This window comes from Alligator mississippiensis, chromosome 7 (assembly GCF_030867095.1).
Source record: "Alligator mississippiensis isolate rAllMis1 chromosome 7, rAllMis1, whole genome shotgun sequence".
Lineage (NCBI taxonomy): Eukaryota > Metazoa > Chordata > Crocodylia > Alligatoridae > Alligator > Alligator mississippiensis.
This window is the reverse complement of record NC_081830.1, coordinates 87,741,862-87,766,478: the sequence shown is the minus strand read 5'-3', so window position 1 is coordinate 87,766,478 and position 24,617 is coordinate 87,741,862. Positions and strand designations below refer to the sequence as shown.

The window sequence follows — 24,617 nt, the reverse complement described above, 5'->3', positions numbered from 1 at the left end:
GATTCACCCAAAGAACCTTGTCTGCCTAAATTCTCTTAATGCATCTTAAGCAAAGGCATATTAAGTTTAAATGCACATAAATGCACGTATAGACATGCCCCCAGAGAGGCAAATCAGATCTCCCTTGGGTGCTGCTTGCATGCAGGTACCGAGGCAGCCCAGCTGCGTGGCATGCCAGCCCCGTGGCTGAGCGCCCAGCCTGGAGGGTGATGGGAACGGGCTGGGGAGATGCTCAGACATGATCAAAATGGGGAATTTTCACAAAACCAAAATGTCCCTGAACTTGCATCAGACACGTCTCATGTGCGCCCGGCTCGTGACAGCCTTGTGGGGTCAGGGAGGAGGATGGGGCCTGCAAGGACACATATCCCACAGCCCGGCCCTAATCAGACAGGTGGCCACGGGTTCTCCCTGCACCCTCAGCTCTCTCACGGGCATCATTTTTGCATCCGCTTTGGAGATTGCGAGGCCAATACCGAACTCATTTCTCCTGCCAGGTGCCCTCCAGGGACCTCAAATCTCCACCTCTTCCCTCAAACAGCACAAGAGGGGTGGAAGCAGGATAATCAGCTGAGAGTCATAGGAAGCGAAGACCCCCGCAGCAGGCCGGTGTCTCCCAAACAGATGAACAAGGCAGGAAAGATCACTACAAGCCAATCCCTAAGATATTACGTGGCTTTTATTCAGGCAAACTCCTACTGACATCCATAGAAGCTTTTCCTGAGTAAAAACCACCATTGTTCCCAGGATGGCTAACGCTTTCCTTTAGCTGTCCCAAAGCTACCGACCAAACGTCCCCGTTGAATTAAATGTGCAAAGCAAAAGGCACCAGCTGCTCACGGATGCCTCTCGGTGTCTCTAAAAGTTTTATTTTTCTCCAAAACTTCTAATAGTCCTTGCAGGGATAATGAACTCGTGCAAATTAAAAAAAAAAAAAAAATTGCCATGCAATGAAATTATATACACAGATTTTCTGTTGCCTTTTACCAGTGGAACAGAAAGCAGCTGCGAGGAAGTTCTGATCTGATGGATTGGATCTGTTACCGCTTGGAAAAGGCAATGTGAAACAGATTTTGCATGAAGTCAATTCCTTAAATGTCGAACCGTTAATCAATGACAAGATGCGGTCGGAAGCATCCTCCGTGTTTCTGCGACGTTCCCAACGTCGCATCCATCTTTCAGATGCCTCTGCAGAAAGAAAAGCAATGATATTTAAATTCTCCTCAAAGATCTGGAGGATGAAACTCAAGAATGATCCAGGGAAGACAAAGCTCGGAGAACTAGTTTTGTCATGCGGGTTACAAATCCCTAACTTCTGGCATTAAAATTAAGTGCACAGAGGGAAAGAAAATATTAGACAAGATGACCTACATGCAATTCAATGTAGATAAATGTCAAGTGATGCACATGGGCAAAACTATCCCAAACTCCACCTACACTGTGATGGGCTCCACATTGGTTGCTGCTGCACGGGAATGGGAGCTGGGGATCATTGTGGCCCATTCACAAAAAGATACCAGCTCAAGGCTCTGCAGCTATCAAAAGGGGAAATTAAAGTTCAGGATTATTAAGGGAATTTTAAACAGCATGGAAAGTATTGTGATGCCCTCTTATAAATACATGGTGTGTACACACCTTGAATACGGTGCCTGGTTCTGGTCCCTACACCTGGAAAAGGAGATGGAAACAGTGGAGAAGGCCCAGAGAAGGGAAACAAGGATAACGAGTGGTATGGAGGGGCCTCTCCATGGGGCAAGGCTAATGAGGCCAGGCCTGTTCAGTTTAGAAGAGAGATGCTGTGCGATGCGGGAGACTGGGCAAGATGGACCTGGTCTGACCCCGTCGCTGCCAGTCCTGGTGTTTTTAGGACCTTGCAGCTCGGGAGGTTGAATTGCATGCATGCAACCAGGAGGAGATCTTCAACCCATCGCACTCCTGAGCTTCCCTTTGCTGAGCTCCACTTACTTGCCGGTCTGCTAACCCTTGGTGTTGGCCAGGCGGTTCATGCCGATCCGGTCTACGGGGATGAATCGCCTCTTGGGCAGCTCCACCACTTTCCTGCACAAAGAGAAACCAGGCAGGGCAAGTTCAGAGGAAAAGCTAGGCAGATGTTGCCTCTTTGCTGCTTTGATGCCAGCTGGTGTCTACCTGCCCTGGCTTCTGCTTTCGTGACCTGCCAGCCTCAGCCCTGGGGCTTGATTGGGACGGCTGCGCTGGTGAGGTAGGAGGCTCTATCTGGTTACTGAAAACCAGGCAAAAGAGCTCTACCTGTTTCCAGGAGGGCTCTACATGACATTAGAAAAGCACAAATAAAAGGCTGGAAATGCTCCTTTTTGTGGCTGTTATGCCACCTGCCCATTCTTCTAGGAGATCCCGTGCTGCACAGGTAGGCTTTTGGGCTGGGCCCTGAGGGTTGGACACCCTAGACATACAAGCCCCTTAGTCTGAGAAGCCTGCCATGTCCCTGACATTGGGCATATCGAGGGAAAGCCCTTGGTAGTCTGCATCACATGTTACTCCAGTGGTTCTTGCCCTGCCCTGGATGCTGAGACTGTTAAAAGGGCCGCACTGCAAAAGCCCAAGGTCTCTCCCTGACACAGGGCTAAGTCTGTGGGGCTGAAGCACCCCAAAGCCTCCTCAGATGAATTCTCCCAGCCTCAAGCAATGCAGCATCCTTTTGGGCTCCGCTTGCTACCAAAAGTGACCCTTCCCAGAGCAACCCCGCGAATGCTTTCTGAGCCAGGGCAGCCTGGAGAGAGCTCAGCCAGCCCAGGAGACTGCCCCGTGCTGCTGCTTCAGACTACCCACGCATTGCAAGCTCCTGCAAATCCCCTTGAACGGATGCTCTGTTTGCCCTCCATGCTCCAGCACATGGGGTGGCAAACACCCAGCTGGTCCAGGGGGCTGATAGGGATTAAGGATAAGGCCTGAAGATGGAGAGTTTGCTTGCAGAGAGTATAGAGAGCCCAAGTCCAGGGCCACATGGCTGTGGGCACTGCCCTCCTTCGACCGAGGGCTCTGAGCCAGGCGAGACGAAGGGCGGCCTGCACAACAGAGGAGAGCAGGGCTGGGCTGTGCAAATTAATTTTGCTAAGTGGGCTAATACTGGTCTCTGGCCCTTAGTCAATATTGTGGCATCATCCCAGCTGCTCTAAGAGGGCTCAGTGCAGAGGCATGGTTGTGCTCATGTGTGCGGTCGGAGGGGTGTGGGAAGGCGCCATGCATTGCAAAGTGCCCCAGGGACAGCGCTCTTGTGTCAGGGACACGTCCGCACCTGCAGCTGCCCAGAGCCGGGGCTGCTCAGCTGTGGCACGGAGCCACATCTTCCCCATTTGCAGACACAGCCCAGACTCTGGCTCTAGGCCAGGGTAACGCTTAGCCGGCGCCTCCCAGGAGGCAAGTGGCTCTTCAGCTTATCGGCTGTGGCTCCTTGCAGAAACCCATGTCAATGGGGCTTGTGTTGCTCTGTCTGTTTTCTTGCTGCAGGCACTGGGCAAGCTCTCCGGCTCTCAGACAATTTTCCATGTTGTGCTGTGCAAAAGCATAGGCGTCCTCGAGCTTGTTCTTTTGCCCCAAGGTGGGTTTGTCCCCCTTCACCTCAAGGCGGCTATATTACAGTGGCTGCTTGGTTAATGCAGTCTATGCATGTCGATCCTAAACCAGTCCAGACTGAGGATTGAAGCCTAGGAGGATTTGTAAGTGTGCCCGGTGTGCAAGCAGATGGTGGGACATGCCCTAGATGGCAGGAGGCCTCCGCTGGGTGTGTCGAGCTAAAGCAAACAAGTCACCGTGAGGGACGAGCATCGTCCGGGGGCAAGAGAGATGAAACAGAGGAAAGCTAGGAGGGGGGTTGTCTTCTCCTGTCCGAAGTGGGTCCTTTGCAATGCAGCACTGCAACCAAAGTGTTAAACGTAGTCTGCCAGAGGTGGTGGTATTAACCCCCTGAGTGCTGGCTGGGGAGATGGGCCACCGATTGATTTGAGTTTGACCTCCTTGCTTTAGAGAAGAGCATAGCAGTGAACATGGTCATGAGATGGAAGTCATTGTTTTTTAAAGGAGTGAAAATCGAAGACAAGAGGTTCCTAGTGAACCCCTCGCCTGTGCCGCTTATGGCAACAAAATGAAGGAAAGAAGGAGCATTTCTCACCCTTGTTTCACTCATAATGACAAAAGCCCAGGCACAGCGTTTTAAAGTAGGCTTGGCTTCCCCGATGGCCAATAGGTTAGACCAGGGATTTGCAGTTGGGGGCCTCGAGAGCCTTTCAAGGGTGCCAAGGGGTGCAGCACAGTGAGGTGGGCAAACATGATTCGAAAGATAAACCCAGAGATTTCAAATAGGAATCCAGAGAGTTCAAAACCTGCCCAGCTGCGGGCTTGCTGAGCTCTTTTGCAATGCAAGAACGGCACTAGGACTTTTCTATGGTCAAAAAACAAGTAAAAACAAAGAGCTGGCATTTTCTGAGAAGGACCATGAGTCAATCAAGGGGTGCCTTGAATCTAAAAAGGATGAAAAACACTGGGTTAGACAATGGGTTTGTATGGGATGCTTTGCACACGGATGATGCTGCCTCGGGCAGGAGGTTGTACAGGAAGACCTCTGCAATTTCTATGATTTTACTGCTAAAAAGTGGTGATTCTGCAACTCTCTGGGCAATTTCCACGGGGTAACCAGTACTGTTTTGAAGGCCCCATACAAAAGCTTTCACATCCAGTGGGGACGCAGAAAATGAACTTCCAGGTTCAGCAGGTGAGTGTTCGAGACGCTTGCACGACTGCCCCTCGAGCTTCATTTTCCCTGGTGAGGGGCGATAAAAATAGGAATTCATTTCCCATATCCTCCTATCTGGCACCCTTCCACATTGCAAGGTGCAACTGAAAACAGGGTGGAATTAAAAAAAAACAACATAACAACAGAAAAGTCACATTATTGTAACATTGTGGGAGCCTGAAGCACTGAAATAAAACCCAGAGGCTGTTTTACAGCTGAGCTGGTCCCTCTTGCGGCAGGCTGAGGCTATGGCATGCTTCTCTGTCCATCCTTTGAAGCTTGCTACCCAGAGCATCATCCCCTATAACAGAGGTGCCTGAGCTGCAAGGGTCAGGCATTGGGCATGCACCTGGCTGGGGTCGCCTGACCCCAGCGCTCTTTCCTGTCCAGGCAGGGGGTCGGACTCGATGATCTATCAAGGTCCCGTCCAACCCGACCATCTATGAATCTATTGCCAGGAAAAGAGAAAGGAGTGGGTGGCTGTTGCTAAACCTGAAGGAGTTTCTGCCTCTTCACATCTCATGGGAGAACTTATTCTTGCTTTCAGCCAAGCTTTCAAAACTTTCTCTCTTATGAGCAGGTGAAACTTTATCCCAAGTTTTAGGGGTATAGGTTGGTTGTAGCCATGTTGGTGTAAGGACATAGGAAAACAAAGTTCTTTGGGTAAATCGGATATCTTTTATTAGACCAACTCCAATAGTTGGAAAAATTCTACTTTGCAAGCTTTTGGGTACAGACACCCTTCGTCAGGCTGAGGAAGCATCTGCAGTTGGCGTGCGCGCTCTTCTCGGAGGGACCGAATGGTAAAGAAGCCAGAGGCTGGTCTGCATGCAAGAAAGCCAGACAGTGATGATGTAAATTGAGGAAAAGCACAGATGTAAATCCAGGAAGGGCGCAGACCAACTGCAGATGCTTCGTCAGCCTGATGAAGGGTATTTGCACCCGAAAGCTTGCAAAGAAGAATTTTTTCAAGTATGTGAGTTGGTCTAATAAAAAATAGCCCATGTTTTAGCTCTGGACTCAGGGGCTCAAGAAGCAAGAACAACTTCTTCAGTGAAAGAAGCAAGACGGTTAGCTGAAGACTGAAGCAAGCATCTTCTGTGCAGACCATGGGTATAGGAAACCATGAAACACTTGGCCAATGGTTAACAGCTGCCCTGGCATACAAGCGATGTAATGTTCCTGCTGTGACAGCATTACTGTTAATCATCATCAGGCTCATTACAGCAGTGCCCAGGGACCGGCCCAGAGCAGGGCCCCACCGTGCAAATACAACTCAGTGCTTGAAGAGCTTCGGGCACAAGAGATCAGACCGACGGAGAGTGCAGTAGGGGCAGGACATGTAAGCAGAGTAAATAGGGTCCTGGAAGCAAAACTCCAGCTTTTGCTACAATTTCTAATTCATTTTTGTTTTCATGTGGGGGAAGACATTGAATTAGGCAGGGAAACGAAGACAAAATGGGATGGGGAAATGGGGGGGAAGGGAACGGGCCAGGTGCAGAGTGAAATGGAGCTGGAAAGACTGGGAGGAAAGGAGGAGAAAAAAGCCAAATAACCCAGGACAGAGGTAGCCCAACTTTGTCTATAGGAGACTCCTCACTTGTCCAGAGGTCCCTGCAGAGATCCCGTATTTACTGAAAAATGATGGCATATTGAAAACATCACTGCCTTTTTTTTGCTTAATAGATTCAAGCCATCACCCCAATAACAAATATTTTAGTCATTTCACTGGTGCCTTAACATCTCAGACCGTGCACCTCCAAAGTGGATCGGCAGGTGGAAGGGAACCCACAAAGCAACCAAGGAAAGAGGGAAAACTGCTTGACCATACAAGTGTCCTCTCTGACGCCGGCGCTCGTTGGACCTTCCTAAATGATCGTCCATTGTGGTCACTTTGGCCGAAGGGTCGAATTCACTATCTACGTGGAGTATCTCCCATAAGTCTCGCCATGCTGAGCCCCTGCGAGTGGACTCCTCTCGTCCAGGCAATTGAGAAGAGGAGCACCATCGGCGTGTAGTTTCCCAAGGGAGGAGACGGTGGGCATCATGCTGGGCACCGGGCCCCTCTACTCGCACAGCGGTTCCTGTTTCGGTTGCATCTGCAGATGCCTCGACTGACAGATCCTCCGGATTATCATATCATGTTCCTGTGGTCTGGCAGCTGGGTAGATGAGGGGTTGAGATGCAGCTGTGTAAAACGCAGTGCTCGACGAACCTCAAATGGCTCAGTCTAGGAGCCAAAACCTCGTCTGCTCCTCCAAACAACGCCAGGCTCTCGAAGGTCAGCAATTGGGTTGGATGTGCCGTGCAAGGAGACATTTGTGGTATTGTGGCATGTCAGAGTCCAGCTAGTCCTGGAGGAAACTGTTTTCATTCAAGTGATGGGAGAAAAACAAGGGCAGCTTCACTCCTGCTTCCGTCTCCCCTCCTGCGATTTCTTTTCTTTCTGGGAAATGTTGATTGCACGGATATTTTCACACGCCGACCAAGACTAACAACCAATTCCCCCGTGTGTGTGTGCAAAGTCAGCCTCCCTCTTTCCAACTAAGGCTCCAAACAGCCACCTTTGCATAAAGACACTTAGCACAGTGCAATTTTTTTTCTGCACAGAAAGGAACCAATTCTGAAATGATCAGTAAAAGATCCTGCCTGATGATTGAATCATTTAGCATTTCGCCTTTTACTGGCTTGGGCCTAGAAATGAAGAGGAACTATTAAGGATGGCTGAAAAAAAATGCAATGCCAAAAATGATTGCAACCACAGTGCCTATCCAACAAAGTATATTAAGCTAGCAGCTAACTTTAATAATGTGATTAAGGTGGATAGGTCTAAGGACATAGCAGATGAGGTTCTTTGGGTAAATCTGATATCTTTTATTAAACCATATTTTTTATTAGTTGATAGCATGATATTTTTATTAGCTGGTCTTATGAAAGACAGCATAATGCAAAGCAAGAAATTTAATGGATCAGGACTTCAGTTTGGGAGGGGGTGGGGGTCACCAGCAGTAGCAGCAAGAGAGATCTCAGAGCTTTCAGTTTTGGTGAGCAGACCCTGTCCCTTTGCTTTTAAACCCCCCAATTTTGCTTCCTGAATGGCAATTTAACTGACAGGTCACTCGTGGGGTTGCAGAAGAGGGCTGCCATCCCTTGGATGTCCTGCATGGGTTGAGTTTGGCCGCAAAGACAAACCAGCTGCAGGGAGTATTGCTTGCTGCAGCCGGAGACCTCGACACCTTGCAGCAATAGCAAGACAAGTGGTCTCTGAGCTACCACCCTGACCCAAAAATCAGCTACCAAATCAAAACGAGTAGCTTGCCTTTCAGAGGTCTATCTATGAATCTCACAGACAGCCTTCGCCGGGCCCCGGCCGGCCACCCAACTTACTTCTGCTTGCCTTTCACATCGAGGGAGGTAGCAGAGATCCTGTCCAGGGGAGACCCAAACCCTGGGAAGCTCCTTTTCTTCTTGGTCTCAATCACGTCATTCTCCAGGGAGACGAGCTCGTCCAGAAGCAGCAGCTTAGCGGCCAGGTCAGTGGCTGACTTGTCCTCACTGGATATGGGACGTGAGGGGTCAATGGGCTAGAAAGGAAGAGGGACAGCACTGGTTGAGGCTGAAATTTCAGGGGAAAAAAATAAAACTTCATAGACTCATACAAAACAAGGGCTGGAAGGTGGCTCAGGAGGTCACATCTAGTCTAGCGCCCTGCTCCCAGCAGGACCAGCCCCAACCACATCGTCCCACCATGATGGAGAGTGGTCAGGACGATCCCATAAGCACACCGTTACTGCAAGAGACTGAAGTTGCAGCACCTTTTCCATGTACAAACCATTTTTTTCTTTGCAGGTCAGTTATTTCTCAGTGAAAAATTGTGAGTGAGTTTCTCATGACATTTATCCTTTTTTTCCTGAAAAATGACCTGGCTTTTTCAACACAAAACTTTCCTCTATTGGAAACATTTTCAAAGTGGTTATCAGTGCTTTTCATGCCCTGCAGTCTGGGCTTTAGGTGTGCAAACTTCCTCTAACTAGTTAAATAACATTTGTAATTGTGTGAGAGGCAAGGACTACGGGGAATTTTGCCTGGGATCTCTTGATTGTATAATAACAGCCTTCAGGATGTCGACTGCCACAGTCCCCCTGCTTTACCCGTGGCAGTGCTGGGTGTGAGGTCTTGTGTTGTGTCAGGGTTTTACAAAGAGTTTAGATTATGAATAGTTTGCACAGGGCTGATTTGGTCTCAGGCAGGGGTTGGACTAGATGTGAGCTCTGCAGGTCCCTTCCAGCCCCTTGACTTTGGTAGGTGATCTCTTTTATTAAGTTTCCTATATTTGGGAGGGATACAGACAAGTTTGTGGGTACCACACAACCTTCCCGGACCATCACAATTATAATCTCACCCCAACACTACCCTATTGAATATTGCTAATTTTTGTTTACATTGCAATTAACTCCACAATTTTTTCAAAATTAAAATAAGTCTTTCAAAATTTAAAAACCCCTTGCTAATTAATTTCCAGAGACATTTCCAAATTCTGATGTTTGACCGGCTCAGCAAATCATCCCTAATTCCTGCCCAAATAGACACTGCTTTACCAGAAAGGTACCAAGGTTGGTTCACCCCGAACCATTATGGAGGCAGGCCGTTGCTTGGTGGGGCTTTAATGGTCCAGGAGTGGAAGTAAAGAGCAATTTCTCTTGAAATGGGAAAGGAAGTTAGATCAAAGTCAGGTGTGTATCTTCTCCTTGGTTTCAAAAGCAATACGTTAATGCAAGGTGGAAGAGGAGTTTCTTCTGGAGCTGCCGTGGGAATGCCAAAATCTGGGCCAAATACTGCACTAGATTTGCAAAATGGAGATGCCTTATCTAGCTCCTTCTTCCACTTGTGCTACATTCAGGGAGCCATTCTTTAATAAGCAAAAGAAAGGGATATTCCTAGCATCTCTTCTTATCAACTTTATAATCAATAAATGAGAGATCATGTGTGTCATCTCCCAGCCCCTGGAGCAGTGTGGGGAAAAACAAGAAAGCCATTCTCTCTGCACTGCATTGCTATACTTGATGTACATAAAGGAGTTTTCACTTAGTTTATTAAAAAAAACTCCATCATGCTTGGAAAATGTAGTGCAGATGAAACCTTTGAATCGGCATGGGCTCTGACAGAAGCAGAAATATGCCAGTAAAGCAGCCATCCTGATTATCAGCAGCTGACAGGAGAGATCTGTGCTCAAAGAGTCATGGTAGTGTTGGAGTGACGTAGCCACGATAGCCCAGGACACGTGCACGAGGCCTGGAGTTTGTGGGTGATATCCTTAATTGAACCAACTGCAGGTTGGCATAGATTTAGACAAACTTTTGAATGCCATGCTTTCCTTTTTCAGGTCTTCAGGGTCTTTTATGAGTCCACTAAGAGTTATTACTCACAAAAATCCTTTGCTTCTCCATCATTTAGCTCTGTTTCTACACGGTGCAGACTGCAGCCATTGGGTTTCTCGTTGCTGGCAAGAAAGCTTGATAGCTATTAATGCATGTGCAATGTGCCCCCGCATGTCTCACAAGCAGGGCAATGGCCCAGTGAGCCTAGCCACCCAAACTAGCATCGTCCAGCCACCCAGCAATGGCTCGCATGGGAGGAAAGCCACCTTTGGACTCGTCGGCCTCCAGGCCCTCTTGCAGCTGAGCTGACTGCGGGCATCCAGAGAGACAGGTTTGAGTCTTGCTCCAAAGACACCACAGCTGCTCTGTGACCATCCAAGCAGGGCATGCGGTTGCTTGATGGATGGAGGGTTTAATACAACATCGCTGCAGACACTTGGATAATCAATATTTTTGTGAGATTCATGATTGCAGAAATCTGCAGAGCCTTCATTAGAGAACGAGGGTCGCTCTGGACACGTCACCCTAGCCTGAACCAAATCAGGCCCCAACTTCCCATCTCTCAAATGGTCCCTTAATGAATTTTGCCCCCTGGGGAGATTGGTACAACTCGTGGAGGTTTTGCCTTCCTCTAGCTGCGGGGTATGGCACCAACGTGGGACCTCTCAAGGGTATTTTAACAATAGCAGGACGGTGGCTTCATCTGTGGCAGATTCAGGTGTGATGCCTTGTGCCGCATCAGGGTTGATGATGGTTTTTTCTAAGAGGTTAGATGATGGATTTGTCCGGGCTGGTTTGCACAAGGCTGATCCTGCCTCAGGCAGGGTTGTTGGACTAGATGACCTCTGGAGACCCCTTCCAGCCCCACTTTTCTAGGATTTTAATGGAGGAAGATAGCTGCAGCCTCCTGGATGTCTCTGGCACGTGCAGCAGTGCACTTCAGGGACGGTCGATGGGAAGATGCAGGCTAGGAAATGACATTTCCTGTCCAGCTCAGGACATCTAGCAACAGCCCATGTTCTTGATGCACGCCTTCAGGCACCCTCACCGTCCTCTTCGTTACTGCGTCGCAGCACGGATAACCTTCCTCCTACAAGGCTGATATGACAGGAGTACGTAGTGGGGCGGTACACAACACTCAGCTGAAGCTCATGGGAAGCCAAATGCTCCTCTTCCTCACACAAGTCCTGCTGTGGATGGCAGTGGCTACTTCTGGGATAGTGTAAGTCTGACCTAACTTCATAATAGAAAAGCACAGCACTGCGCTGCACAACGACGGACCCGGATTTCACTCTGCCCCAAAGCCCTCGCTATTTAAGACCCTGAACCTGGGACCCTTGCAGACTCTGGCTGAAGTTGAATGGACTCCTTGCTAGTAGTGGTGATGGGCCGTGTGGATGGATGCCTAAATGAGGCTGGGATCCAGCTCACGGAGGTAAGACACACATGGGAGGAGAGGGGCGGAGGCTGAGATGACAGTGATGGGAACACAAAGAGACAAGGGCTGTTTAATTGGGACTGGTTCGTGCGCTTCATTTCTGCCCCCCACTGCAGAAAGGATGGGGACACATTGGAGAGAGTCCAGCAGAGGGCAACGAAAATCATTGTGGGGCTGGGGGACAGGACTGGTGAGGAGAGGCTGAGGGAAATGGGCTGATTGAGTCTGCAGAAGAGAAGACCGAGGGGGATTGAATAGCAGCCTTCACCTCCCTGCAGGGGGGCTGCAAAGAGGATGGAGCTGGGCTGGTCTCAGTGGGGGCAGATGACAGAAGGAGCAATGGGCTCAAGCTGCAGCAAGGGAAGTTGAGGTTGGATATTAGGAAAAACTTTGCCTTGAGGAGGGTAGTAAAGCACTGGAGAAGGTTACCCAGAGAGGTGGTACAGTCTCCATCCTTGGAGGTTTTGAAGACCTGGGTGGACAAAGCCTTGTCTGGGATGATGCAGTTGGGGCTGGTCCTGCTTGGAGCAGGGGGTTGGACTCAATGTGACCCCTTGAGGTCCCTTCCACCCTCATTTTCTGTGATTCATTTTCATTGACTGTAAGAAATAACTCAACCCAGATTGAACTCAGCATCAACAGCCCAGGCCCAGAGATACCAAACTTCTTACTACAAGGTTTCCTAGTTTCAGAGTCGGTCGGGTCAGAAGGGACTTGAGCAGACCATCAAGTCCGACCCCCTGCCATGGCAGGAAAGCGCACTGGGGTCAAACGAAGAAGGGCCATGAGATGGACTGGACCTGGTCTCCTCTTGCCTGCAAGGCAATGCCATTCCCTCTTTCCACTGGACCGTGCTGGATCCAGGGCAGGGGCTCTCCCTGCAAATGCCTTTTAATGCGTTGCTTTGAAAATGTTGGCTAAGCCATTCTGGCCCCTGGGGTTGATTTGTGCAGGATTCAGTCCCCTCCTCAGGATGTGAGCAGGGGGCACCAGCAGGACCAAGTTGCCTGCTCCTTTGGGGCAGAGCCATGCCTCTTAGGGTGAGCTGCACAGGCCGGGTAGAAAAGCTGGTTCACTCATCACCACTTTCTCCGTGCTGGGCAAGCTGCCGAGAGGCAACCTCACCCCCACTGCATCCCTGCAGGCCCTTGTGCACCTGCCTTCCACCTTGCCCTCGTGCATGGGATGCGGCATCACTAGAGCTCAGGGCAGCAGCTTCAGGAATAGCCACGTACCTCTGGAGCAGCTTCAGCAAGGAGCGCCGCGCCGGCGTGCCACTGCAGCAGGGTCACCGCCAGGACGAAGGGCGCCGCCACCGCCAGTCGACACTGCGGCATCTGCAAAGCACAGCAAGCCCTTGAGTCGAGGAGAGCAGAGCAGGGAGAACTGGGACAGAGAGAGGGAAGGATGCAGAGGAGACACAAAGCAGCAGGAGGGAGTGACTTGCCCAGGGTTGTACCACGAGTCAGTAGCAGACTCAGGAAGAAAACCCAGGAGTCCCAAGTCTGAGCTGCTACAGCTGGAGACTCTCATCCCAGACTCCTTCCCCTATAGCAAGTAGCAGGAAGGACCGAGTGGGGTTCCCAAGTGTCTTTCCCAAAGCAGGTTTTGCACTACCTTGAGACGACAACCCTCACCCAGGGAACAAGAAAACCAATTCAAAACCCACCCCAACGTCCCCCTCTGCCCAGGAGAGCAGCCATCAGCTGGGCAGGCACGGTGCCCTGCAGCTGCCAGGGCTGCATCCCTCTGCACACAGGAGCTCGAGATTAACGGGGTCAGAAAGAGCAAGGACGAGCGGTCTCGGGACTCTGTGGCCTGGCATGTAGGGCACTCCCGGGGCGCTGTCCCTGCAGCCGGAGCCACTCTTAGAAAATTAGGGTTGATAATGGAAGAAAGGCTGTACGTAGGGTACCTTTACGCATTACATAGGCAACACGCCGTGGCTAAGGCACAGAAATAGCCGTGTTTCGAGCTGTGCAGGGTGAGAGGGTCACTGTGGGGGGGCATTTGGGATTTAAACCCTGTCATTGAACCGGATGGGAACCTCTGTGTGGATTTTAATAGGAGCAGGGTGGGAGGGAAGGAGACTTCTCATGTCTGCTAATCTGCTCGTTAATCTGTTAGCGAGCCCAGCCCGGGAGGGTATAATTCAACTCGGACGCTGCCACTCTTTGTTGACTCTCCTGGTGGAAGCCAGGAATAGATGGGATGTATAAATATCCCTGGTGATGGATGATGGCTGGTCTGTCCTCCGCTTTGCAGCTCTCATCAGCTCGGGCAGGATATGCCCAGCAAAAACACGTTGCTCATTTTCCCACACTACGAAGGTGGGAAACTGGGCAAGTATCTTTGGGCTCATATTTGGAGGTCAAGGCCAAGCTTGCATTCATGCTTGCTTCTAGAGTTTCCCATCAGTTCAACCTATGCTTAGAGGATTTGGGTATCCTATTTGGCACACTTTTATTTGGCACAAGGGCACAGAAAATCACCGGCCAGACCCTGACCTGGTGTTGAAAGTGTCTCCATTGAGTCAAAGAAGAGGTAGGTTGGGCCCCAGATCCTCTCCTTCCAAACCAAATAAAGCCATGGCCCTGTGTAATCTGTGTTTTTTAATCTGTGCAACAGACATTTTTGCACGTGGCTTCGCACTGGAATAAGAAGTGGCAGCCCATCGCCGTGCAGGGAACTGCATCCTGGTTATTTGGAGGGTGGGAGGATGTACAAATAAGTGGGCAGGTTAAATGCCCCCTTTTCATCTGGTTGCACCAGTATTCCCTCATCCCCACGAGCAAAGGACGAAACACAGCCGCCGGCACGCTAAGGAAAATAAGCGCCGAGGCACTTAAGCTCCACTCGATTAACCGGCCAGGACACCAGCAAAATGAGAACCAGAAGAAGCTGTTGAAAGTGAGGGCCCGCTCCAGTTCCCACTGACGTCCCGAGCCCTGAGCCGGACTCTCTCTGCCGGACGATGGCTATGGAGGGAGAAGGGGGTGAACGGCGGCCGCTACAGTCGCTTGTACCAGCCACGAATATGCTCCCGATGCTTAACCAGCTTTGATGCTGGTTGCATCTGTTTGCTGCCTTCTTCCAGCTGCCCAAACACGTCCACTCGCTTCTGTTATCGGTTGGCCTCTGTAGGTGTACCTTCCCCTTGTACCTCGAGGACGGATGATGCTAAATCTCAGCCGTGCGCCAGCTTCTGGCTTCTCTGCCCTGCAAAACCCATCTGAGCTTGGCTGGGAGCCCACCTTTTGCCCTAGCCGAATTATGACTACAACGCAGCTCCAGACAGACTTGTGCATTTTACCCCTATTTCAGCTCAAAATGCATCAAAACTTAAATCCCTGCAGTCATCCGGAGTCTGTGTTGCGCGTCCAATTAAAACACAATTAAAGATAAAAGAGACCGTTCTCCTCCCACAGCAAGGCAGGGGAAAGCAGCCGCAGCTTTGGTCTGGAGTCTGCCCGGAGCGCCTTCCCAGCAAAAGGCCACAACAAAGCGGCACCCCTGCCCGAACGCGAACCGCGACGTCTCCAACCTCAAACCCGAGGGCTCGAGAGAGAGTTTCTCTTTTAACAAAAAGCAAAATGACATCTCCAAGACAAGCGGGCTGAATGAAAACCAGACGGAGTCATTCATCACCGAGTCCAGAGTCTGCACCTTGTCTAAAATATTAACGGGCATCATTGTTCTTTTCCATTCAGACGATCGTATTTCACCGGCCGGCGAAGATTACTCAGCGAGTATAAATCACACGTGCTTTGTTTTTCCCGGCCTGCCTGGGAGCAAGAGAGCTGAGGCAAGACATCAGGCGCTGCCCTGGGATCTCTCCCTCTCTGGGCACCGGGCATCGACTCCTCTCCCGGGCGTACGGTAATGACACTCGGGCAACGTGCTTGCCGAGGCATTGGTCTTGCAGGATCTGGCAGATCTCTGCATTAACAGGGTTGGGGAATAGAGCAGAATAAGGACCACACTATGGACATTGGGCATCACCCTGAAAAGTGCCACTGAAAAAATATCTGGCATCACCTGCCTGAGCTGAATTTATCGCTCTGAGTCACTGACTTCCCTGGGAGCTGGATCATAGCCCAGCTGAAGATCTAGCCAGTTTTCCTTAAGAGGATGATGGCCAAGTGTTTTACAAAGAAAGCAGCACTCAAAATTGCAACAGATAGCTCACAGCTTTTGCAAAAACACAGTTTGCATTGAGCAAGGAAGAGCCAAACCTCCAACGACGTGAATCGGAGGCGGCCAGAAATCCTACGGGCATCTGTTACCATATAAAGCCCAAGATACTCCTGTCTCAGAAATAGGAGTCATTTCAGAAAGTCCTGCCCGGCCTTGTTTATCTCAAGTGTTCCTACCAGTCAAATAAAAAAAGTGTGAAAGGAAGGAATAACACATTTTTAAAAAGCTACCAAGTCCAAAAATAGCTTAGAGCAGCTCTTTTGTTCTCATTGCATGGATGAGATATGGGAGATTCAGTAGAAGGCAGTAAATTATAAAAAGCAGATGACATATGGGACTAAGGGGAAAATGTGTCCTCCAAAAATACAAGTGGTTAATGCCAGATAATTTACATTATTAACAATATCTTTGCAGGAATAAGTGCTTTTTGAGTCTTCGAAGTCCAGGCCCCTAATCACATACGTGCAGTATTGTCACAGTTAGCTTCGGTTTACAACCGTTTCCCGTGTGCTTTATTATTAACCCCGTTAGTGAATTCACTCTTCAGACCCCATCTTAAAACAGGTTTTATTCACCAAACCAGAGACTATTAGGGCTGGAAAGGACCCAAATATCTACTCCAAGCCTTACCCAAGGCAACATCTCCCCTTCTTAATCACTCCAACCAAGCGCAACCTGCTACATTTTAACGTTTAAAAAGGTTGGACAAGGTTTTCCCAGGTGACTAGTGATTTCGGTGTCTGCATTGAAGCCTCCAAAAATGCGTGATTTACAGAGGGCAGAAGCTGAAAATACGACTTCTTTAAGAAAGGCACCCAAAACCAGTCTCACTCTTGAAAAATTGTGGCTTCACTGTGACACCACCACTAAAAACATGTGATCTCTATTGCTTCCCATATCTGGCCATCTTGCTAATGCCATTACTGTTGAATTCCTGCTATTTCCGTCAGTTTTAAAGTGTCCTGAAAAAAAAAAATGGCTGCACCATGTTTTTGTACAGGATCGCTCCAGGCAAAACCCTCATGGATTGCATTTATCCATCTGTCACTATGACACGCTAGACCCATAATCCTGCCTGTGACTAATCTAGACGCAGTGTTTAATCTAGTCTAGGTGCATCATCATCTGTGTCTAGTCCAGACACAAGGCTAGACCCATAATCTCTTGCTTCCCTTCTTTAAGGGGCCTGCTTTCGTAGAGGGCCTGATATATGAGTTTTATCTCTGGGAGTAGACCGTTGTACTTCAGTGAAGATGGGCTGCAGGATTGGACCCCTCGTTCTCATCAGTGCTGTAGAGAGTATATAAAATACCATGGGCAGCACTATGAGAATAGCGTCCCCCATGCAAACATTTTCTGGACTCACACCAGACAAATGATTAGCGATTCAGCTGACGTCCCTGGAGAGACACAGGTGCAAGAACAAGAGGAGGGAAACGATCAGCTGTGGTTTCTGTCTGAACATCAAACTCTCCAGGCAGACACATAAGGAAGCTTCTCCTGGGAAATAAGCAGGAGTTGCACAATTTGAACAGCTTGCAAAAACCAGGAATGACTTGCAACTGAGTACAGCTTTGTGACAAAAATTTTATAGCGCCAAATAAAACATCTCGTCGGAGGGCAGTTAAGCTGGGACACAGAAGACACAGATGTGAGCAATAAAACCCACCAAAGAGGCTTGGGATTATCAGTTAAATAAGCAGTTTTTTGCAACCCACAAGAAAAGAGCCATTAATCAGAAGAGCCTATTCCCACCTTTTCTCAGCAAGATCGTGGAGGGAGGCACGGACCTCTGTGCATCCCGCAGGGAAAACAAAACTTTATTAGCCTGTTATCCATTGCCAACAAACTCCCAGCCCCTAAATCATTTATACATTTACCAACTGAATGGGCCGACTTCTTTAAATGTTTCTAATAATTTAACTATTTGCCTTTTTTTTTTTTTTTTAACAGTTTTCTTCACTGTTTTTGGAGCTGGTCAGCATTCTGGGGTTGCATGTCTCTAGCACTGAAAATAAAGAAAACAAGTCCTTAAACAAGCAATCAGAACGGGAAGCTCCCTGCACAGAGAGCTGTGTGATATTTTTATAACACCCACACAGCAAATTTATCTTTTCTTAGCAGCAGAGGGGCACGCAAGTGGAAATGCTGTTCCTAAGGGAAGAGCAGTTTGTGCAACCAGTGCAGCCCATAAAGACCAGTTAAAATAGTCTTCCATAGTCAGGCGGATCAAATGCTCGAGACGGCTCTGAAAAGAGGAGGTCACTGCAAATATAAAACAAAGGGACCAGAGCATGTGATCTAACCGAGTGTCGCGGGTCACCCTTATGACCAAGGGTACAAATAGTCACAGCTGAAAAGTTAACAGCTGGGGGAGGAAGCATTGCACATGGAAATTGGAGGTAGCTTCTTTCTTTGGACTAGCTAAGAGGAAAAGGAAGGGGAATTACAAGTACATCGCAAGAAATTGTAGCGGTCTGATGCATTTCCTAAACTTCAGTGTTTTCAATGCGCTGAGTAGCACAAGGCTGGATTGCAGAGATCTACACCAAGTCTGCGGGAGGAAATCCTCACTCAAGTGAGATCAGCGAGCCGGTATTTACACGGGGCAAAGAAGACTTGCACGAGTCAATCACACTTTGGACGTACAAAATCATTTATTTCACAGTGAGTTTTTTCTTCCTCCGAAGCTGCTTTCCAGAGAACGTCAAGAGCAATTATCTTCATCTTCTAGATGGGGAAGCTGAGGCACAGGTAAGTTAAGTGATTTGCCCCAAGTTCACACTCTAGCTCAGTGGCGGAGGGATGAATAAACCCCCTAGATATTTGCAAACAAATCACTTTGTTTATTTGCAGGCTTTCGGGCACACTCCCCCTTCATCAGGCATCGGAGAGAGCAGGGCTTGTAAAAGTTCTCCTAGGTAGAAATGAAAACTCGTATTTCACGGGAGAGCTGAAGGTTTGGTAAAATCTCCTCTTTGGAAGAGTTCATTGCAAACACCTGCAGCTCTCCTGTGCAACATGAGTTTTCATTTCTACCGAGGACAACTTTTGCAATCCCTGCTCTCTCCTATGCCTGATGAAGGGTGTGTGCACCCCAAAGCTTGCAAATACATACAATAATTTGTTTGCAAGTATCTAGTTGGTCTAATAAAAGAGATCACCTCTTCCGTGAGTTTTGATTCCCTTTGCCTCTAGATCGATACGGCTACAACCTGGATACCTGAATAAACCCCTGGCTCTCACTATTAGAGGATCACCATTTCTGCTTTGAAAAGGCAGTTGAGAAGGAGCAATCATCGCATGCACAACAGCCATGCAAAGCTGCAGAGATACGGACCGTAGTAGGTAAAGCCCAAAGACAGCGCTCACTATATGCCCAAGCACACCTGGAGGCGGTGCACGTGTGGTCATTGGAGAGACCCCAGATAGGGACAGGAAAAAAAGGGGAATGGGGTTTATTTTGAACCCAAAAGAAGCAAGCAGCAGGACAGTCCAGCTGGGCCAACATCTGCTTGCATTCACACCGGTGCAAATCTGAATGAACAGAAGACCCTGGTATCACTCCACTGTTGCAGGAGCACACAGCATCTGGCCCACCACTTATTCAGTGCTAGGATGCTCTGGTAGATTGATGCATGTGAGCAAAAAAGACAAGAAAACAATTGTCCCCAGTTTAATTCCTGCATCTTGTGCCTTCGAGCCTATTTCACGTAACAAACATTCGTGCAGGGCACAACAAAATCAAAATCAAAAATAAAAATCTGGTATTTAAGCAGAAGCAACTCATCTCCTGTTCTTAACAGGACCCCTCTTCAGTTTTAGGGAGATAACAAGCACTTGATTTATTCGCCAGACAACATCAATTGGCACCAGGCTAAACCCAGGGCAATGCATACGAATGAATACACAGCGCCTAGACAGACCTTTGCCTCTTCTAGGCACCGCACAAGTCTCTTTGGCGGGGATGCATTGTTTGACACGTCCTGTTCAAAACTAACTCGCCAGCTGTAGAAAAGTTTGGCTTGTATTGCTAGTTTATCCCTAGACCCCCGCATCCTGGGTGACGCACGCGTCTTACTGTCTGCCCCGCAATCAACTAAGAGGAACTGTGGCTTTCCCACCGGACCCGTGCACGGGTGGGCTTGCTTCCTTTCCAAATGCTCAGATGCTTAAAATACAAAAGCAAAGATGGAAAGAGTTCCTGCAAACACAGCAAAAGCCCCCACAAAAGCCCCCCGCCCCAGCTCCTTCCTCGCTCACCTTACCTTGCATTGGATACAACGAGCTCAACCTTAATGAATCCTGCTATGCTCTTTCCCCCCTAACTTATCCCTAATGTTCAGCTTTCTTCCAGAGTTTTTATAGTCTCTGCTGTAAGCTAGAAACTCCAATCCCTGCCTGTGCTTTCTCTTACATCATTTCTAAAGATTTTCCACTGATCCTTGCCCTAAACCTTTCTCCCTCTCTCTCTCACTCACTCGCACACATTCTTGCCTCGCATTTGTTATATTTATTGTCCTGATCAAGATGATTACATTATAATTAAAGGTCTCGGGTTTTTCTAAGGAATCAGATGCGGTCACCGGAGAGCACTAATCTTCCGCAGCAGTAACATCCCCTCAAAGTCTTAGTATTACAGACAACCAGGGAGAAACTCAATGTCCTGGAACTTGGTTGTGCAGCTGCGATTCCTGGAAACTGCAGAAATGTGTTTCCTGGGGTAATATGCACCTTAAGACGACACAAAATTAGTGCACTCTGCACCCTTATTACCATTAAATTAAAATCCGTCATAAAGCAGAGGACTCTCTAGGGTTATCAGAGGAATGTAGTGGTTAGAAACTGAGGGATGAAGTTTCTTAGAGGCTCTTACTGTTGTCCTAGGTATTGATACTCCTACAGAGAGCCAGCTGCAATGGTGGGGTCCACGTCTCCTAGGCAAAGTCACTGTCCCCACCTATTTCATACTAGTATGAGGCTGTCATTTGTTGCCGCCTCTTGTTCTTCTTCCATTTGCTAAATGATTTGTACAATGCAAGGAGCTTTTTGTGCTAATTTTAAGGGCTTTGATCATACCTGTGCAGAGTCAAAACGAGGGTTGAAGGGCCTTCAGGAGGTCACGTCTAGTCCAACCCCTGCGACAAGCAGGACCAGCCCCAACTACATCATCCCAGACAAGGCTTTGTCTACCTGGGTGTTCAAAACCTCCAAGGATGGAGACTCCTCCACCTCTCTGGGTAACCTGTTGCAGTGCTTCACCACCCTCCTAGGGAGAAAGTTTTTCCTAATATCCAACCTCAAAACTGCCCTTGCTGCAGCCTGAGCCCATTGCTCCTTCTGTCATCTGCCCCCACTGAGACCAGTCCAGCTCCATCCTCTTTGCAGCCCCCCTGCGGGGAGGTGAAGGCTGCTATTCAATCCCCCTCGGTCTTCTCTTCTGCAGACTCAATCAGCCCATTTCCCTCAGCCTCTCCTCACCAGTCCTGTCCCCCAGCCCCACAACCATTTCCATTGCCCTCCACTGGACTCTCTCCAATGTGTCCACATCCTTTCTGAAGTGGGCACAGCTGGACACAGGACTCCAGATGTGGCCTCAGCAGTGCTGAACAGAGGGGAGGAATCACTGCCCTCGATCTACTGGCATCGCTCCTGCCAACGCAGCCCAGGATGCCGTTACCCTTCTTGGCACCAAGAGCACATCATTTGTAAAACACATTTCTATGCCAGAAGGAACAGTGTGATACCATAATAGCTCTTTACTGCGACTTTGCAAAAGTCTTTGCCACCATCCAGAACGCCCTTCACAATCCGCTGTGTATCATGTGTTTGGCTTTCAAAATTCTCTTGCAAACTTATAAGCCCAGGCACAAAACATCCAAAGTCCACTGTCTTCATGAGAGTGATTATAAAATAAATGGGCAATATTATAATCTACTTAAACTATATATCACTTGCTTCCCAGGTGAGGACAGAAACAGTTTACAAAGCAAAACACCAGAAATAGCTCTTGGCAAATACTTTTTGCCCAGCTTGCTGATCGAAAGAATTGGCAAAACAAAGAAACAATTTCCCAAGGCCGCAGGAAAGAAGCCCATTACCCTAGGAGAGGCTGGTTGTGAAAGCAAAAACACCACAAATGTTTTGCCACTGAAAACGATGGGTGACGACATCATCATCTTCCCTGCAGGGATGAAGCCTTTGCCCCAGGCCTTCACTTCTGTGCATAGATGCACGCCTATGTCCCAGCCCTGCAAACCGTGTACACATGCAATTATCTTCAAGCCCGTAAGCAGCTCTATGGAGCCCGTATCAGGGCACGAGGGATTGAAATGAGCTTTGCACTCCAGTCAATGGCAAGATTTCCACTGAAGGACAGCTTCAATAGGGCATCCCCGCTGGGGGTGAAATCCAGCTCAAAACACTGCAGCTCAGGCTCATGCCTATCATTATTTGTACATCTGTGTATACCTACATGACACATCTCTTCATACAGAAGTAGATGCAGAGAGAGTAAGCAATGCCCAGCGATACGAAGCACTTGGCATGTCCGTGGAGACTTAGCGTTGGCAATGCAAACACAAGAAACGCTCAACTGATCAATAGAGAACATTGCTGCAGCAGCTCAGAAAATTGCTTAGAGTATAACGGTGGCAAAGTATTATCAGACCTCTCTCTGCCTTCAATACTTTGATCACAAGGTATTGCCAAGTAGCTCAAGGACTTGGGCTGGTTGCAATCCAGCAGATCTCTTCGTTTCTGAGGTTAAGAGCTCCCAGGGGAAACACCCCTCTCCCTGGAGAGCCCTTGAGTGAGGGGAGTCACATGCCGCCGTGAAGTTTAGCATGCACACGAGGCCCTAATGCTTTCCATGGTCCATATCTGTTGCAAGGCTGCAACCTTTCCTTTTGGATGTGGCGCTGGCTAGAATTATCCAGGCCTTTCTTACCTCCAGGTTAGCCTATTGCCCCGTGCTGCGTGTGGTGCTGCAGACTAAAACTGCTCGGAGACTGAAGCTGATGCAGAAGACAGGGACTCCCTGCCAGCCTTCAGCACTGGCTGACCTCCAAACAGCCTGGGCTTGACCTATCCAATGCACCACCTCCCTGCCCACGACGCAGCCACGGCTGCACTCGGGCAGAGCGCTCGCTCAGCCGGGTGCCCACCTCGTAGCAGCTGGCAGTGAGGGCCCTGGCACACGCTGAAGTTTGCTCTTCTTTCTGGCATGAACTAGAATTGTAAAATCACAGAAAATGCGGGTTGGGAGGGACCTCAGGAGGTTACATCGAGTCCAACCCCCTGCTCAGAGCTCCAATTCGGTGGTTATCAGGGCATCCTATAAAGGTATGTCTGCGAGGGTCTCTGAAGAAGGCAGGGGGGAAGTTGCCTAGATGATCCAGAAGTTCGGTGGCTGTCTAGCTGAGTCCCTGGGGCACTGATGATTTCAATATTGCAAAGGTTTAGTATCCTTGTATTTACTGTCCAAATAATGTCATTTGTAGCTTTGTCTAGGAACCATCATTATCTTACAGCAAATACATACGTGATGCATGTGGTGTTTTTCAACTGGCCTGGGGGCACAAGCCCTAAAACTTTATTAGCATCTGAAGGAAAGGGGAAAAAACCACAAACCCCCACTTCTCTGTTCCCTCTACACCCTTCTCCTTCGAGGTCAAGTATTTACCCTGTGTCAGCTTCTTGAAACATGCACATGACTCAGTTATGTTGGTTTATCATCACTGATGCCTTTCTGCTTTTTCCTAAGGGGTTACCACTCAGAAACGTCTGAGAAAGTGTAGTACAATGCATTCAGTTTTCTTCAGCTATTTAAGAGGTTTCCCACATATTAACCCTCTGCAAGTCACTTTTCAAGAGGGTGTAGAAAGATTTAGGCTAGGGACAGACCTTACGCATAACCCGGTTGGAGTGATCGGAAACTGGTTTAAACCTGTAACAGAACAGAAGTTCTGTGCACATAAACCAGTTTCAAAATGGTGGAAACTGGTTTAAGATAAACCCGGTTGAATGTAGTATCAGACTGAACTGATTTGGCTCAAACTGGTTTATGCAATGTCTGTCCCAGACCCCGACGCTCAAAGGAGCCCCGGAGCCAAAAGGCCCAGTCAAAGCTCACTGAAGCCATGGGAGCCAAATAAAACACCGTATAAAATGACAAGGTTCATAGTGTGGACAGACAGACTCAGCAATGATCTGCCTCCCTGTGTAGTTATGCCTTGGGAAAGATGAACAAGAGTAAGCCCCATCTTAATACATGTTGCCCTGCTTTCTACAGGCCTCTCTTTTTTCTTCAAAGAAAACTGGTGGACATGACACGTTAAGTTTTCTTAATCAACTTTTATATCTTCTTAGCAGTTAGTAGCATACCCACCCAGGGCTTAAATTTGCTTCAACACTGATGCACTAAATCATAGAAAAAGAGGGCTGGGAGTTGTATCTAGTCCCAGGTCCTACTCAAGGCAAGACCATTCCTGTCTACATCATCCCAGCTTAAATTGCTCATCAACTTCTCCTGGGATAGAGATTTCCCAGCCTCTCTGGGCAGCCCGTTCAAACGCTCAACTACCCTCCTCGTGAGAGCATTCATCCTAATGGCCAACTTGATTTTCTCTTGCTGCAATTTAAGTCCATTCTTCCTGGTCTCTGGCTACAGAAAAGAGTTGATCTCCATCTTCTTTACCACCATCATTCAAGTATTTGAAGACTGTTATCAAATCCCCCTCCCAGTTTTCCTTTCTCCAGACTCAGTAATCCCAGTTTCATAGATGCAAGGGGCTGGAAGGGACCTTACGGATCATCGAGTCCAGCCCTCCTGCAC

At 48.7% G+C, this 24,617-nt stretch overlaps 1 protein-coding gene across 1 annotated transcript; it reads right to left on the bottom strand.

Moving 5' to 3' along the window:
* Positions 1–847: 847 nt before the first annotated feature.
* OSTN (osteocrin) lies at positions 848–20,138 on the bottom strand. The gene is made up of 5 exons (XM_006268789.3): positions 20,050–20,138; positions 12,820–12,921; positions 8,156–8,352; positions 1,966–2,058; positions 848–1,188 (listed from the first exon to the last, which is right to left on the bottom strand). Exons 2-4 carry the CDS (start codon positions 12,919–12,921, stop codon positions 1,977–1,979), a joined length of 381 nt encoding a protein of 126 aa, XP_006268851.2. The 5' UTR covers positions 20,050–20,138; the 3' UTR covers positions 848–1,188; positions 1,966–1,976.
* Between the last annotated feature and the right edge of the window lie 4,479 nt (positions 20,139–24,617).